This window comes from Pagrus major, chromosome 4 (assembly GCF_040436345.1).
Source record: "Pagrus major chromosome 4, Pma_NU_1.0".
NCBI classification, from domain to species: Eukaryota; Metazoa; Chordata; class Actinopteri; order Spariformes; family Sparidae; genus Pagrus; species Pagrus major.
The window spans coordinates 25,070,158-25,088,668 of record NC_133218.1 but is presented as its reverse complement, the minus strand read 5'-3'; the positions used below and the strand labels follow the sequence as shown (position 1 = coordinate 25,088,668).

The window sequence follows — 18,511 nt, the reverse complement described above, 5'->3', positions numbered from 1 at the left end:
CGGGAAAACCAGAGCAAGAGCAAAATTGAGTCTGTTTTGATCTAACTTGGTAAATAGGACATAAATGCTGAATACATGCTTTGCTAAAGAGGAACTTGCGACATAATAAATAAAGAATAAAAGTCTACTGAGGTTTTATTTTAGCTGCAAAGCTGCAGTCAAAAGCTAAACTGTCGTTGAACTGAGATAGGGAACAGAAAGGACACAGCTGTAACCTCCTGGTTGAAGCTGGGTCATTGTTCATTGAGCTGACGAGGAAACTGATTGGCACTGAGGCTGGGAAACATCCGGACAGGAAGTGTGGAAAATCTGACACAGTGAAGCCTGTTTAGACTGACTGCACTGGTTACAGAAAAGAAATAAAGATCTTACATAAATAACTTTCAGAAGTTGGAATTTACAGAGTTTTCTTGAAATTTAAAGTTGGTGCTGATGACTACATTTGACCTGCAGAGGGCAGCACATCACCTTCACTGGTTGTGAGATGGAGCCGAGGTGCATTACACCGGCCTGAACAGGGGTGGCGCTAGAGCTTCACCTCACACGGCTGATTTCCGGCGTAGAAGAAGAAAATGAAGCTCCACTTTGAAATGTTGCTGTCTCAGACTGGTCTCACACTGAAGAAGTGAAGTTTCCGCCATTAAAAGTTTCTAAAGCTCGATAACCATAAAAGAGTCGCGTAACAGTTGGCGTTGTGTGCTGGTTAACGTATGATTAGAGGTTGTGAGTGTAAAGTTAAACTGAGCTGTTATCTCGCGCGGTTTGTGGATGGCTGTAGCTAGCTGTCACTAGCTAACAGTGATGTCCTCGTCGTGGACGGAGCGCCAGGGACAGGTGGTAGACCTGAGACACCAGAGCAGAGAAGAGCTCCAAGAACTGCTCCTGAGACAGGAGAAAATACTCTCCAACAGGTAAGTTCACACTAATAGCCCAAGTTATTGCCTCCTGTGAGACATGAGAGGCACCAACTTAGCTGAGTTCATACGTGACTCAGTATGACACTTCGTGGCGTTCAGTCGCTGTTAAAGTATCTCTAATGGATGGTAGATTAATGCGATAACAACATTACAGAAGAGACATGATGATTAACTCACATAAATAAACTTGATTAGTTTTATTTAAAGCTGCTCTACCGTGACTCAGCTGAACCACACTGTTGTCCGTCAGTAGAGACATGATGTGTTGTTTTCCTGAGTCTGTACAACCATGCTGCCAAAAATGACAACATAGCTAGACTTAAATCCACAAACTGATTTATTATTTCAGGGTTGTCCCTAATCCCTACCATTGTAAGGTGTAGGTGCAGCACCCAAACCGTTTTGGCCAAAACCCAAGCTAAATGAATGTAAAATGTGTAGAGCATCAAAACAAACTCAATGACTTTTCCCAGATCTACACACAGTGAACTTCTTTAGCAAGTTTTATCTTTATGCTTTTTGTGTGTTATTTATTATCTCTACTAGCCTTTCCTACTTCTTTTACACATATATAATAATGATCTAAAATTGATTAAGTGATTAAGTTAAGTAGCATATTTTTTTTAAATCAAAAAAATGTACATCTAAACCTCCTGCTCTTCCACAAACCTATGGAAAAAGTGTTGTATCCTTAAATAGATTTTGTTCAATGTGCTATACATTTTAGATTAATTTATTGTATTACATAGATTTCCAAGCCACAGTCTATTGTGGTTACATAGCAGTATTAGATCAGAAATGAAAGAATTATCCAATACTAGTGTGATTATAACTAATTTAATATGAAATGATGTCAGCCAAAATACAGAAAAAGACAGGCTGAATAAATAAATGGTGGGTGAATTGTTTCCTTGAAATTAAAATGATGTGTGACAAATGCCATCTCAACCCAACTGAACTAATGGTGAGCGAATACACCATCATAATCAAAACACCAAATTAGAGGATAACTTTTGCAAGACTGGTGTTTATCTGTATTTATCTATGAAGACATTTAATGTTGATTTATTTGTTTAATGTCTCCCATCTGTATCTTGACTGATTGTTTTGAATATAGCATGAAGTGATGGGTTTGTGTTGTTCACAGGAGGTTGGTGCAGACTCTTCCTGATAAAGGGAAAAGGATAAAAGAGTTCGCAGAGAAAGTTCGTCTCGCCATTGAACATCATGATGAAGAGGAGAGGAGACAGAGCTTGGTGTCTGCTGCCAGGACAGAGTTACAATCAAAGTACAAGCAGGCTTTCACTATGCAACAACGTGCTGTCTCTGCCCCGGAGAGTAAGACCTCACCTGCCTCAGCTGACGGGCAGAAAAACAACAAAACTTTGGATGAGCAAAGTGAAGAGTTTGTCTCCAGAGCAGCTGCTGGTGAAACCATGGAGACATCTGCTGCTTGGGCCTCTTTGAACTCTGATGAGACAAAAGAGGGTGACCTTGCGGAGGCCTTGGAAAGGGTCAGACTGTCTGAAACTAGTTCTGGTTTCAGTAGCGAGTCCAAAGAGCCATTAAACAGCACAGCAAGAGACAATTACTTTTTCAAAAAGCAGATACCAAAAAAGCCTCACTATGTAACTGTCCTGGAAAAAACAGAGTGGACTTCACCGTCGAGCAGGCAGAAATTCAAACCAAATCAGTGAGTGGACTTTGTTTCCTGATGTGATGATTACTTTTTGTAAACATTTCTAACAAAAAAAGACTTTAATGATTATGTAGATTACATTTTATGTTATTTTGCTCTCTGTAAATAAGAATGTCTCAACTGTGTTTCCAGGCTGCCCCAGAGAAGTGACATCTCTCCCTCAGGATCCTCGTCACCTAGCCAGTCCTCTGAAGGCTCATCGCCGATCTCTGCACAGGCCAGGAGGGAGCAGGACAGAAAACACTTAGATGACATTACTTCAGCCAGACTCCCTCCTCTTCATCACAGCCCTGCCCAGCTTCTGTCTCTGGACGAGTCAGCTGTCCTTATAAAGGAACAAACCAAGAAGCAGCAAGTAAGTGCAGCCGAGTTCTCGACAAACTCTTGCTTGACAAACAGTGTATACATTCAACTGTAGGCAGACTGACAGGGTCTCGCAGCTTTGCTGTGGTCTAACAAAAGTTGAGTAGGTAACTTTGCCAGATGACCCCTCGTTTTTTTTTGTTGGAGCCCACAGTGCGTCGGCACCTGTGCACGGGCCTCATTCAAATCAGTAAAGGTGTTGCTTTGTTTTAGAGCCCGACTGATATATCGGCTGGCCAATATTATCGGCCGATATTAGGCATTTTCCAAACCAATCGGTATCAGCATTTATAATGGCCGATAAATGAATATTTAAAAAATAAAATCAAAACGGACGAAACACCCTTCAACCATGTTATGAGTGTTGGCGTTGCATAGTTTATCCACCAGAGGACCCTCTACAACGTCCCTGTTGGCAACACTCATGTTTAGAACGCCACAAAACCCTACAACCAGCTGATCCAGCCAGAGTCGGGCAGAGCGAACCAGTTATCTAGACTGAGTTCATCGGTGAAGTGTGTTCATGGTGAGTTGGCAACTGTCACGAGAAATACATTGCTTGAATAACAATTAAAAGAACATCCCCATCAGTTCTCTTAACTCAAATAAGCATGACAAAATTTGTGACTACCATGTCCAGTTTTGCTGCTGTTACGTGTAAGCCGAGAGTGAAACTGACTTAGCTAGTAATTTTGTTGTTCCTCTGTTCTGTTGTGTCAATAAAACAAAAGTTTATTTTTAAACTGCATTATCATATTATTTCAGTGAGGACTCATAAATAACTACAAATAACTAAAGTTACGGAAATCTGTTGTATGTTTTGTTATGCGTTTCTGGATTTTTTTAAATTTATTATTAATATAGGCCGATATATCAGAATATCGGATTTTTAAATCACCAAATATTTGTGTCGGTATCAGCCTTAACAATCCTTTATCGGTCGGGCTCTACTTTGTTTCCCTCAGTGCTAAAGTGGTTCTGAACACAGCTTTAGTTTTCTACTGTTAAGGACTCCAGTGGAGAATAGAAGAACATAGAATTAATGTGAGGTGTCTGTCTGGGTGTGTATTATGTTTATAGGGGATAGGAGGTTGGGATAAGTGGTATGTGTGAATACACATTTTCTTCAGTCGTCAACTCTTTCTTCTTCCTTCCTCTTGTAGCTCTCCTTCCAGTGAAATTCAATGCAGCATAGTTCAGATCATGTCTGCTTTCAGTCTGTGCAGACAATAAAAGGCTCATTATATAATCATGTTGGTGTGCAGTGCTGCTGGCAATTATGTTAATAAAAAAAGTGGTAGACTTAGACTTAGAGACTTAGACTTCACTTTATTGATCCCGTTGGGATGGCTCCCTCAGGGAAATTGAATTTCCAGCAGCATACAGTTCACGAGAAAATAAACTCTTAGCAAAAAATAGAAAATAAAGATAGGAATAGAACAAAATACAATAGAATACAATAAAAATAGATTAAAATAAAATAGGATAAATAAAATAAGATAAAATAAATGTAAATGTAGAGGACTGTATATTTGTTATTGTACAGAAATTATTGCACGAAAGTGAGAGTGTCCAGGTATGTATGTGAATAAATAGATAAATAGATAAATAAGTTATTGCACAGTGAAATCACAGTATTGCAGTATTGCCGGTTATCTATTTCCTCCTATTTCCTCCTCCCCCCAAGCGAGGAGTTGTACAGCCTGATGGCATGAGGGACAAAGGAGTTCTTAAGTCTGTTGGTCCTACACTTGGGAAGGAGCAGTCTTTCACTGAACAGGCTCCGCTGGTCGCTGATGACGGTGTGCAGAGGGTGGCTGGTATCGTCACTTACAATATCATGTACCGCTTGGCTCAAGCTGTCATGTTTTGCTTGTGAAGAGGTGCTTTCCTGACAATAAACGAAAACAGGAATATTACATTATATAAAACTTACATTGATTCAAAAAGTTTTAATTACAAAGATATTAACATAGAAATCATTGTTGTTTGATTTCCTTAATTATTGACATTTTGTACGTTAAAGATACATTTTAATGAGAAACACATGGAACAACCAGCAGTATGAAGTGTAAAGTAACACATTTCTACTGATATTCAGATATTTAGAGTTGTGGAAATTAGCCCAATCATAATTTGGAGTGTAATAGATGAAATACCAACCTTAAGTTTTTAGTGAATTGCAATAACAACAAACTAACTGTTTTGCAGTATTGACTTTGGTGTTTATATTTTACCAGGATGCAAATGTTCAAACAAATTGAGGTCATACAGTTGTGAGCACTTTGACTGTGACGGTCACTGAAAATACTGACTAGTTCTTTATATGATATGCACTTTATATGATTTTATGATGTTGATATTCTGTTTGTCCTTTTTTAATGATGCTGCTCCTCATGCCTTTTAAATTGCCCCTCGGGGACAAATAAAGTGTTTTGATTTGAATTTAATTGAATTTTCACATCTAATCAAATGTGGAATTTATTTGTCAAATGTAAAAAGTCCACATCACTTCCCTCCATCAGCTCTAGAGGGCAGCGTTCAGGCAGTGTAGGCACCGTGTATCACTCCACATCCAAAGTAGTGACTTCAGAGCCAAACGTCAAACAGTGTGCTGTTGTCAGCTCACGGAGGAGCTGTGAGCTTATTATCAGTCCTACTTTTGTTGAGGGTTTAACAGCTATGGCTGTGCTGCTTTTATGATAATGTGCTTGTTTTCTGTTTACCAGCCTATTCATGTCAACTTTTTCCTCTGTGTTGTGTTTAATTCCAGGAGTTGCAGGCCAAGCTGGCAGCCCAGAAACTGTCTGAGGGATTGAAGATCTCTATGGGGAGCTACACTCCTGACGGTGGCCCCATGGCTGCCTACAGAGAGGTTCACGATGAAGGAGCCCAGCTCTCCTCAGAGGAGGACTGATCCTGGAAGGCCAGAGCTGGGGAAACCAGTGTGACCTTGGCCCTGAGGGAAACGGGCTTTGGACCTCGCAATCAGGACCCATCAAACAGGATTTTCACTCCAGGGACAAGAATTCTCAAGAGAGGAAAAGAGTCTTTGCATAGCTCAGCTCAGGAAACTGAATGGCAGGTTGAGAAACTTAATTGTCATTCAGTTCGTATTGGGTTCAGTTGTTTCAGTGCAGGAATAATAATACCTGCTGTTGAATAGGAGTTTGAAATGCTAAATTTTAAGCATGTTTCATGAGGAGAATGTTTCTAATCTGTAAACTGAAACTGGTGACTTTTTGGGCCTGAGAGTATTGTATGAACTTTGTACTTTAGTGTGTTAATAAATAAATGCACTTAAAGCTAATCAGCAGATGAAGCAGACTGTTCTGGCAAAAATGGTGACAGTTTACAGGTTTGTCTAGACAATAAACCTGATCCTGCAGATATTTGTCAGATTTTATTATAACAGAATTGAATAAATATCTGATCTCCCAAATGGTTGGTCTTTGTATAAAGTGTAATATCACATCTGCCTGAAGTGAACATCTCTGTCTATATGAATGACAGTTGCTAAGGAGTTTTCTTATTTTATCTTATCTTATTGAATGTGTACATTTTGAACAGCATTGAATATCTTTATCTGCCGGTTTTTAGGTGGAAAAGGTTATTAGCATATCTCAGCAATGGCAATCGACCAAAATAAATTGGAAGAGCAAAAATCCGATATTGTGCGTCCCTTTCATTTCTCCTCACTAGTATGAAATTGATCACTGATGAGAACATGAGGAAAGTGGTTTCCTTTTCCATGTGTTTGATTTAACGGACAATCAAGTCCATTCAGCACAACAAGCCTCAGGTCAGCGTCTGTATCTAACAAAGCTTTACAAGCTGTACTCTGTTAGCTGTAACCAGCAGTGTGCTGGTATTTCCATTGTTTTCATGGAGACTTTTTCTGCCACAGCACCGAGCCAACATGAGTATGAGGGCCAAACTGAACTCTGACCTGACCAGAAATATGAATCATACAGGCTAGAGTCTATTGTATAAAGACAGCACAATCTCTGAACTTTGTTTTTAATGTGGAAAATATGCATTGCAAATTAAAAGTATTGTGTCATATTTAATAGGCTGAACACATCTGTTAAAGCAACATTATGTAACTTTTTTACCTTAAAATAATAGCTCTTAAATCATTTTTGATGGTACAGTGTCTTGTAATAGGGTGAATGGTGTCTCTGTCACTTGTTTCTGCACTATGTAACTTCAGTGAGAGGGTCGGATCACAGCGTTACATACATGTTTACTTCAACATACAAGTTTTCAACACATAACATTGTTGTGATGTAATAACAAATGTAATTTTGTTTGTAGTTAGCACCTACATTACATCTGACAAATTGTTACAGACCTGGTATTTGTATTTACGTCAGTGGTGTTGCACTGAGAAACTGTGGGGGGCGCTAAATTGCACAAAATGCCAATTTCGACATGTTGCTTGAAGTAAAACTTTTTAAAATCTAAAATGTACATTATTTCCCCACCTAAATGTTGTACGATTGTCAATTCGAAAAGACTAAGACTTTTAATGCACCATAAATTTGTATTTTAAAGGATAGGTTCTCTACCCACCCCCATGCTGATGGAAAGTCAGGTGAAGTTTCGTTGTCAACAAAACATTTCCGGAGTTTTACGGCAAAACAGCATAACGGCATTCTCCTAAACACCTGAAGTAGATGGGGACTTAAAACATAAAAAAACAACAAAACAATAGCTCGTCTGGCTTGATACAAGTCAAACCCAGAGATCCCAAAACGTTTTTAAACAAGTCCCCATCTACTTCAGGTGTTTAGGAGAATGCTGCAACGCTGTTTTGCCGTAAAACTCCGGGAATGTTTTGTGGACTACGAAACTTCACCCGACTTTAAATCACCATGGGGAACTGTTTCCCCTATTTAGTAAATAGATGCAAACTATTTTATTGTTAGTTCTCTTCTCATTTAGTTCATTTATGTGTGAAATAAATCTGAAATCTGATATCCTTTTCAATTTGTAGTGAGGTTCTGGTCAGCTGCAGGCACTGATTCTCTAAAATCCTGCGAGATGTTATCAAGCAGGGATCTGTGACACACTTGATAAGATTAATGCAGGGTTAGTGAAATATTGAGGCTTGATGGCTGAGACATCTGGACTGCATTTGGATTGTTGCTTGGAATGGCAGGCGATGATGGGACGGCAGCAGGCTAATGCAACATGGCAAAAACCATTTCTCAACTTTGCTAATATGTGGTAGATAAGAAGTGCCAGCTACGTTCAGCATCTTTCCAAACTGCCTTTCCCATCATCTCTCTTCCAACTTCTCGCAGAAGGCTGCAGGCCATCTTAATTTAAACAGCCTGATTCAGGGATTTTAATGAGGAGGAAAGAGGCACATTTGGGGGAAATGAGGGTGGGTTCATGTAGGTCAGAGTCTGGTGGTAGATGCTCCTTGATAACCTTTGGTAATTTTTTGCTGAGGCATTGGTGGGAGATGTTTCAGGGGGAAAAAGCCATCTGATTGCTGTGTATTTAGACACTGTATCTGATGGGCTCCAGAGTGGCCCTGTGGTGACGTCCAATAACAAATACATGAGTACGTTCCACAGAGGATCCTCATTGTGCTGGGATTAATTACAGCCTACCTTGCTAACAGAAATTCAGAGACTGTTACCAATTAAGGGGCACATTTTTGCCGTAGCTTTTCTCTGTGGTATCTGGCGTCAAACAAACCTAACTCTGAACGTATGTTGATGTTGTTGAGGTGGAACCAAGCACACACTCTCTATAGTCAAAGCTTTCTTATGTTGTCCATTGATGATGAGGTTGTTTATACTTCGACTTGAATCCCAGGCCCCTTGTCTCAGATTAATAAGCTCCTCATGAAGTAGTCTGCAAGTGATTTGCTCCAACTCCGAGTCCGAAATCACATTTTGGATTTCAAAACTGCCTCTTCAAAGAGCAGTCAGCCCGGCCTTAAATTAGATATACAGTATGATGTATAGACTGGCGTTAAACACGAGTTAGGCCCACAGCAGAATGATTGGATTATATCTGCCAGGTTACAAAGTCTGAGGTCATGCTTTTTCCATTCTCTGATGTTTTTGTCATATTTTTTCAGGGCACATGACGCGATGAAATAATGCGGCAGCTCTCTGCAGATAAGGTTACAGCCTATCTCCTCATCCCAATTAGGACCAGCTCTCCCTCCTCCAACTGCACCAGAACCAGTGGTGGAGGAAGCACTCAGATCCTCAAGTAAAAACATCCAGCAATGTAAAAATGAGTCAAGTAAAGTAAAACTACAGAAGTGTTATCACCCAAATATAGCAGAAATATTTCTTTGTGACTGATTTACAGTATTATAATCAGACATTATTAGATCTGTTAGGCTGATGGTTGTAGCTGGTTTAGGTTGAGCTAGTTTTGACTTCCTTAAATACAGCTCGCTAAATGAGTCCAGTGGTTCCCAGCCTAGGGGTTGGGTCACAAGATAAATCCGAAGGGTTGTGAGATGATTAATGGGTAAGAAAAGAAAAAAAATATCACCTTCTGTGACACAAGTTTATAGTCTTGAGTCTGATTTACCTATGCTATTGCTATATGCTAGTGCTATTTATCTATCTATGTTTTTTGAGTGTGAGGTGCCGAGTTTTGGAGGTATAGGCCTTCTCCTGAATAAAATAAAATTAAATGGAACTTGGTATGTGGTACTTAAAGCAACAGAATAATACATTTGAAAAACTCAACAGCAATGTCTCTTTCCAGAAATCATGACTTGGTTACCCAAGATAATCCACAGATCTTGTTGCAAGAAGTTTCATGTAGGAACTATTTTCTTTCAACCAAACTGCACCCACCAACCAGATCGCCGCACAGAAGTCAGCAAGTACTTGTGGACGAGAAGCTAGCTAACTAAGCTAACTAATGTTGAAAAACTCAACATTGCCTTTGAGTTTTTTCATCAATAGTTTTTGGAGGCTTTCACCACCACAAGCTGAGTGGCATCTATTTCTAGGCAGATACCTCCAAATGTCAGCAAATCACACCAAAACAATGTAGATCTGGGGCGCCCCAAACATTTTCCCTTGGAGGGCCAAAACTGAAACTTAATGGTCGGCCCTGGGCCAAAAGAAAACACTTGCTGCATTGTATTGTAAAGTTAAGATGCAGATGCAAAATGAACCAAAGGATCCCAAGTTTCCCTTAAATGACTGACTTCCTGTGCAAACTGTCACTCTGCCCAGTGTGCTCACATTATGAAAAGTAATAAGCAGAAGTAATAAGCAGGGCTCCTGCATAGGCTACCAAAAGAACATTTTACATCACAAAAGATAAAACTGTGTAAACAACAATTTATATTATAATTTTTAAAATTGACGGGCCAGTTTTGGCCCACGGCCCCACTTAAAGTCGGACTATAGGTGAGAGGAAAAATATGTATTTTTGATGTTGGAACTGCCCCTTTAAAGGGGTAAACGTCTCTCTGAATAAACAGCTAACAGCTCATTCTGTAGATCTGAAACCGTTTAAATTAAGGGGTCACAAGCCAAAAAAGGTTGCAAACCACTGGTTTATATCCTGTTTTTTTAAAGGGTAAATGTTACTCTACAAAGTGATTAGTAAATATAATTGTTAGGTAACTGTAGTGGAGTGAAAAGTAGAACGTATCTTTATGATTAGTAGTGGAGTAGACTCTTTTTTTTACATAAGAGTCTACTCTTATAAACTAATTATGTTTAGTTTTCTATCAGGCTTTCACTGATATTTTGAAGTGTGTTTTCCTGAACTCCACATGTGTGAGACAAACATCACAGCAGGTTGGAGAAAGACAATCCAGCTCATTTGTGTTTGTGTCAAGTGTGAAAGCAAATGTTTTATATGCAAACGCAGTGAGCTGTGAGTGAGAAACAAACACCTTGTGTGACTTCAGTGCCTGTGGATGTTTTGTGCTCTCTCAACGTGGCAACAGGGATAGTAAATACTTTCCTGATAGGACTATGCTGAGGTCTCCAGTTATCTCACCATGAAACATGTGCGTGCGTGTGAGAGAGGAAGCTCACACATAGCTCTTGTCATGACTGTCGACTGTCTGAGGAAGCATGATATGTGGCTGCATCGTTCATGAGAGTCCTGCAGCTGTCTCACCACTAATGTAGATAGAGGAAAATATTCCCTGACTGGTGGGTGAATCTGACAGAGGTGTCTGGAGCTGAGTGCCTGTCGTAAAATATGGTCATCACAGGAATGATTTATTGCATTTTTACATTCTTAAGATTAAGTTTTCTTCTTTTTTAAACATTCACCAGATATGGCTTTTTTTTGTTTTACATATGATTGTGGTTAGAGTGCAGTATTTTCTGTGATTGCTTATATGTTAAATACTTTACTCAGACGCTGGTTTTACAGTAAAATAGGATCAAACTATGTTCTGTTCATTGTAGCTTGAATTATACCAGCTGTTTCACAGAGAGTTGCCCCATGATGATGTGGATGCTGACCACAATTTCACCGAATCTTGCAGATTTGCAGATGGTGCATCTTTGCTTCACATTTGTAACTCAGTGTTATCTCACTGAAACTCACTAAACATGTAAAATATAGATCTTATAGATGCTAACGATTTCATCTTTCTGGTCCCTCTCCATAAAATGACAATGTAGAAGGTTTTCTACAACAATTTGCTAAATTGTAAAAGGACCTCCAGCAGCAGAGCCGGTCAGTCCTCTTGTTCTGGACTACTTATTACTAGTACCTAAAAGCCCTATTAGAGTAACTGTAAAGATATGGTGTTAAAATATTGCTTTGGTAAAAGTAAAAGTCTCCCATACTTTAGTTAAAGTTTTAAAGGGGCTCTGACAAACTTCTGTGTTGTGGAAGCCCATTGTGGAGCGGAGAGAGGCACTGAGACGAGGCACTCGAGTATGTGCACAAAGTCACATCCTTTGGACTGCGTTCACAAAGAAATCCTCAGTCCAGCAGCATTAAACAGCCTAAACGAATCGTCCACAGGCTTTTATAGACGACAGAGAGAGACGGGGAAGGTCTCATTTTTCCAATTGTTATATAGAGCTCCTTTAAAGTATCTGATATTAAATGTAGAAAGTAAAGAAAAAGTACATTTCTGGCAATAAATACACTAAAGTATCAAAAATACAAGGAAAAGTATGTTATACATTTATTTACATGTATTTAATATTGTGTACTCTGGGCCACATCGGAATAGTGTTTTATTTCAAAAGACACCAGTTTGGCTCCGATGCAGCATGCAGTCCTCAAAGTAACTAGTTACTAAAGTTATCAAATAAATGTAGTGGAGTAAGAAGTATGATATTTGCCTCCAAAAATGTAGTGAAGTGGAAGTATAAAGTAGCAGAAAATGGTATCACTCAATTAAAATATAAAAATTCTACTTAAGTTAAACACTTGAGTAAATGTACTTAGTTACATTCCATCATTAATTATTACCAATTACTACATAGCAGTAATGTGTACAGTATCTCCAAAAACTCAGGTCTCAGAAAATGAGATCAAAATACAGAAGTTCCACAGCTGGATGAAGAAAAGTTGCACCTCATTGTTAGTTATCGTAAACAGATTCATTACTATAAAGTGAAATATTCATGAGCTTAATGGTTTTGTGTTGTCTTAGTCCTTTGTAGTCGCTTCATTTGCTCGGCATACCAGCGTCCATTAGACAACCAGCCATCCACTATCTGTGAGCACAGCGAGTGTCTGTGTGGCCGCTGGCAGCCGTGTCCAATGTGTGTTTTTGTTTATACACATGTTAAACTGATGCGTGTGAAAATCTCAGTAGTCGTGGTTTATTTCACACTTTCAAATGTTGTAGTGAGCAAAGGCTCACAGTCTTACATCCTTCATCTCCATCCACTTAATGAATTTGATAGCTATAAACAATAATGAATAATGTTTAGTTTTCTTCTTTTTCAGAAAGACACACGAACACACGCTTCTAATAATCTGCAAAGCACAATAAAATGCTCATGGGCTGTTATTTTATTGTGTGCTGTGCTGTTTTGATTATAAGACAGAGTGTAATTGTTGTTTTTCCACCAACACTTTTGTTCCAATAGTTAACTGACCACCAGGTTTCATGTAAGTGCAGTAAAGCTGCCCTCAGAGGCTCAGAGACATAAGAATGTCACAACACAAGCGTTTTGTTTTTCCTTTTCCTCGGAGCAGTGTTTACAGTTCAAAAGCCATAAAACTGACCACAAATGGAAAAGGCATAGTATAGCTGTAATGAGTTATCCTTGTGTAGTCACGTCTCGTAGCAGATGGACTACATGTTTGTTTTAACTCTCTGTACAGTACTTGTACTTTAACACTGGATGGCAGTAGTGTATCTTAGTTCTTTGTCTCTGCAGCCTGAGTTTTATTCTCATGTCAAGTTTTCATGCAAAATCTTCAAAAACTGTTATACTGACACGAAGCACTCATCGATTCTGATGCTCGCTTTTGTGGATTTTTGCAGTTTGTGCATATTATCAATAGCAACATGAATAAACTAAAAGATCGTCATGGATTTTAAAGCCAGCGTCACCTTCTCTGAGGAGATGTGAAGAATCAACAGCTGTCAGCAGTTATTGGTGACAAAGAGCTAAAATTACTGCTTGATTCCAGATAGTGAGTCTCTACGTTTCAAAGGTGAGGTACATGTCCCAGGTGAGGCCAAAGCCTCACACCTGGCCACTCAGCCCAGATAACAGCAGCTCTCAGACCGGACCAACATCTCTTGCTACGACTGGAGATTGTACAAATATGATTTGGATACATCTGTGCTCGAAAAGAACTCCCACATCTCTGCTTGGAAAGCTTTGCATAACAATCCTGAGGCACTAGGAAGAAAGGGCGGAGGGAGAGAGAGAGAGAGAGAGAGAGAGAGAGAGAGAGGGGAGGGAAACTAAGGGTAAAATGGGTTGAGGCCCGTGATACATGGTGTGGGCCAAGAAGCTGCCAGCATCCCAGCCGCTCCATGTCTGGCCTGGCACAGCATTAAGCAGGCTGTTTTGGGGCCTGTCAAAAGCTCATCACGGCAAGGAAGCCGTCTCTGTGGGGATGCTGCGGGGGTGCCAGGGCCCGGCAGGGGGGAGAAACCAGAGACCCTGCCCAGCAGCTTGGTCATAATGAGGAGGAAAATTCTTATTCTTGTATCCCCATTAATGTTACAACAACAATGCACTTTTGTCCAACTTTTTTTTTCTCTCCTCAGGCATTTTCTTTTTTTTGATGCCCCTCATCTTTACATTTACTGAGACTTGAGACCCAAGTCATTAATGTCATAAACTTGACAAAAGTTCCTCTTGTTTAAAGTTAAATGTCTTGGTCCAATCCTTTCCCGTTATCTGAAGCACATTTACCGTCAGTGTATTGTATTCACTAATCGATTATAAAACTCTTGGTGATGTCAGCTGTGGCAATCAAGCAGAGTACCAGTGTGTTGAGGTTTAATATTTTGGCCAGTGTTGTTTGTGACATCAATCTAAAGCTGTCCAGAAACAAGGGCGGTCCAAAACAACATCATATTGTTTTTCATTACTGCTTGAGTGAAATCATGTTGATTTGAGCACATCCCAACTAACAAGCACCAGCACTTTAATTCGGCCAAATGACACAAAACCTCTAAAATATATATTAAAAAAAGTCTTGATGCCAAATCCTTTTTTTGTGTTGCAGGTGAGAAACAGAAATGTGTATTTCCCATGCCAAGTGGAGTCTCACAGCTCTGGTGAGTCAGCGTTGTATTACAGCTTTCTGCGTAATTCCTATTTGTTTGTAAAATGATGTTCATAAAGTCTGTATTGCACAGTTAAGTTTGGCCCTGGGTCCTGTGTCTTACAACAATAGTAAAACCACGCAGTAAAAAAAAAAGAAAAAAGAAAAAAAAAAGAGAGATATCCTCTCCAGTCCAACAATTATGGGGCCTCTATATGGAGTAGTTGGCTCGTTTATATGCTGTAATGTTGTGACCGTTCCAAGCCCTGAGGCCAGGTGTTTTTGATTGCAGTATAGCACGTTGGAGCGCAGACTCTGCAGCACGGCTCCGGCCCCACAGGATGGTTGGATGATAAACCAGAGGAGACTGAGTGGGAGTGGGAGGCCCAGACTGTTTTCCTTATTTATTTATTAATGTTTTGTTTTCTCTGAGAGAAGCTGTCAGACAGACAGGCAGCTACACCCTCTTATTAGATGACTTCCTTCACTCCACAAATAAATTCCAGCTGAGAGTTAACGTCTCAGTGTGTTTTGGATAAATTACAGACAGGGACGACATGGGATTTTATTGCACAAACAGGCAAAAATCTGGTAAAATGAGTAGAATCACTGTTTCGGGTGCAAAAAAAACACAACAGACTACACAAGCAATGCAATGACTTCACTTTTATTCTGTTAGAAACAATCTTCATATTTTCTCTGCATGTTTTGGTTGTTGGGGTGTAGACCTACACCTCTGGATTTCCCTCTTAGTGGAACATTATCCCCTCTCGTCCTCTCCTGGTTGTTGTTTCCCTTTAAACATGTCAGATATCACACTGACTGCTGACAGACTACATGAACAACAACCTGCCAGTAAAATCCTCCCCGAACTATTTACAAATGTAAAAAGATCCAGAATGTGGTAAACAGTTAGTAGTGATGGGGACAATGTGATAGTGTTGCCCTCTGGTGGTTGCATTTCTTCCTCAGGGAGAGGTGGTTCAAGCCCTCCATTTGATTTTATTTTGAGAAATACAGATGTCATGCAACATTTAAATATTAAGGAATAAGAAAAAAAAAGATTCTTATGGATTATATGAGCAATTTTCTTGCCAGGTTTTGCAGCGCTGTAGGGAATGCAAAGTAAGACTCCAGAGTAAAATAATACATATGGTTAACAAGCTGTCAGATTTAATGAGGTCTAATCCACTGATTTACACATAAAACCAAAGTCAGCACATCTGAAATATTTGGCATAATCTTACAATGAACTGGGAAACAAAGTTCAGCCACACAAGGTAAAAGAGCGGTGAGACTGAGCCATGCAGTAAATATGTAGACATTAAGCCAAAACAATCAGCTGAAAGAGGCTAAAATGCTCCATTGAGCGACAGAGTTGGATGGATGGGTTTCTGCCTTTTATATAGGTATAGATAACATTTATTCATTTCATTCATTGTTAAAATAAGAAATATCAATAATAGAGCTTTAACACCACATATTGGGGGTGTATCAAAATACCAAGAAAAATGTATTGATTTATACTGCTTTTTATAAGTTTTGAATTGAAACCAGGTAGTATGGTCAACCCCTAGACAAGAAAATTATTCACTTTTTAAATTTTGTCATTATGGTGTAATAAATGGTATGCATTAATTGAATTTGAGGCACACACAAAATATATTTAAAGCAACATTATGTAGAAAAAGTCATTTTGACAGACGTAATGTAGGTGCTAACTCAAACAAAACTCATTACATCATAACAATGAAAATTTGTATGTTGAAGTAAACATGTATGTAGCGCTGTGATCCGACCCTCTCACTGAAGTTACATAGTGGAGAAACAAGTGACTGAGACACCATTCACACTATTACAAGACACTGTACCATCAACATGATTTTGAAGCTGTTGTTTTAAGGTAAAACATTTACATAATGTTGCTTTGAACTTTTCCAATTTTATTTTACCTTCTGCACTACGAAAATGGAGGGACGTATATAAGGTCTGTATGTCTTTAACTCTTCGTCCTTTAAACGTAACTTAAATTATAACCGACAGACACTTTGATGTAACACACCAAATAAATGACAGTGTAGAGAGAAGGGTGCAAAAGGTGTGCGCCATGTATTTGTGATCTTTGAGATGAAAAGGTGAAATTCTCCTACATCACAAATGTCCAACAGTTAGCAATCAAGCAATGATTCGCTGAACTGAACTCATAAAAGCTGTTTGTCTTCCTGTTGCTCTTTCCTATCTGTCAGCATAAAACATAACAACATTACAAAGCGGGCCATGACCAATGAAGAATGTATCACACTCAAACATTTACAGGCTGCAGATGGTCCTGGTTGACTTGTGTATACATCCCTGTGTCAGCCTCTACAGGTGCCACGGCACAAAGTAATAAAAAGCAGAGTGTGGAGGAGTTGTGGACACAGGAGGAGGTGGAGGAGAGAACAAGGCTGCGCTGACATGTTTTATTCACCCACTGTATGGTGTTCCTCTTCAGACAGGCGCTGGCAGTCAGACTGTAGCTGTAACATTCTTGGTCGCTTCTATAAAGTTTGTTAATGCTAGGAACAAAATGATTTGGTCAACACACCTTCTTACACACATTTTTAAAATGATCTTTTTAGACTCATTCTAAAAAAAAAATGTTTTTTTTTAAAATGCAACCAATCGCCAGAAATTTTAGCATAGTACATTTCTGGAAACAGACACGTTTCTTTAAGTTGCAACTTTATGTTACTTTAGGTTCAATTTTCTATTTCTGTCTTGTTACAGCTCTGTGCTTATGATCCGGTTAGGTTTAGGCACAAAACACAATTGGTTAGGGTTGGGAAAACATCATGTTTGGCTTAAAAAAACAGCTAGGTCGCCACAAACACACTGACTTCATGTCTGTCAGTATAAAATGATGTCAGCAAAATAGACAGAAACAGATTCAGTCCATCTGTACACGTAGATATTGACTTCCACCAAGGAGTTAATGCTTTCATCCGTGTCTGTTTGTTGCTTGGTTTGTTAGCAGGATTACACAAAAACTACTGAATGTTTTTTTCTTGAAACTTGGATGGAGGATGGGTCTCGGCCCAGAATGGACCCCATTAACTTTTGTAGTGAAGCCGAATAAAGGTATGGATCCAGATTTAAAATTAAGAGATCGGGCATTTTCTTGACATTTTACTTTTCTCAGGGAATCATGCATGGATCTTGATGAAAAATCTCAGGTGTATTTAGGTGGCTGGCATGTATACTGTAAGTGAGTACAAAAGGGGACCCGTTGGGCTTTGGCAGAGGTATACACTCTACAAAGTGCCATGAGTGCCATTATGGTTGGATATAAATTTTTGACAAACCTTCAGCCTCAGTCTGTTTTGAATCACATGAGGAAATCCTCCTCCCATTAGGGATCAATGATGTTAAAGTTATAAATTTAGAAGTTTATTGCATACCATGGGTGGTGGACAGCTAAACTGATGTGGATTATGTGTCTGAAGGGAGGGTTGAGGGATGAAGGCATGAGAGAGGAGGATATCGGAGTGGTCGAAGGGTGGATGATGGACCGGAGTCAGCTGGAGGCGGGAAGACAGAAGGGAACCGGAGGAGTTAAAACTCAGAGTGGGGGAGCTGTCTCTTTATCCACTCAGATATTTTTCTGGTAAGCGCCCAGTGGCTCTTACATTCAAACAAATAAGAGACGGGAGAGTGAAAAGACAAAAGGAGTTTGGGGTTTATGTTCATGATACATGAGGTTTTTCAAATGACAGCCATAAAAAAGGTCATGACAAACTGCTTTTAGTAAGTCTGCTTTAAATGCGTTGAGTCAATA

The 18,511-nt window shown here is 39.4% G+C and overlaps 1 protein-coding gene across 1 annotated transcript; it reads left to right on the top strand.

Annotated features, from left to right (window-relative positions):
- Nucleotides 1–572: 572 nt before the first annotated feature.
- polr2m (RNA polymerase II subunit M) lies at nucleotides 573–6,649 on the top strand. Its single transcript, XM_073464908.1, has 4 exons — nucleotides 573–911; nucleotides 2,065–2,610; nucleotides 2,749–2,971; nucleotides 5,753–6,649. The coding sequence occupies exons 1-4, from the start codon at nucleotides 802–804 to the stop codon at nucleotides 5,894–5,896; spliced, it is 1,023 nt and encodes a 340-aa protein (XP_073321009.1). The 5' UTR covers nucleotides 573–801; the 3' UTR covers nucleotides 5,897–6,649.
- Nucleotides 6,650–18,511: the final 11,862 nt, after the last annotated feature.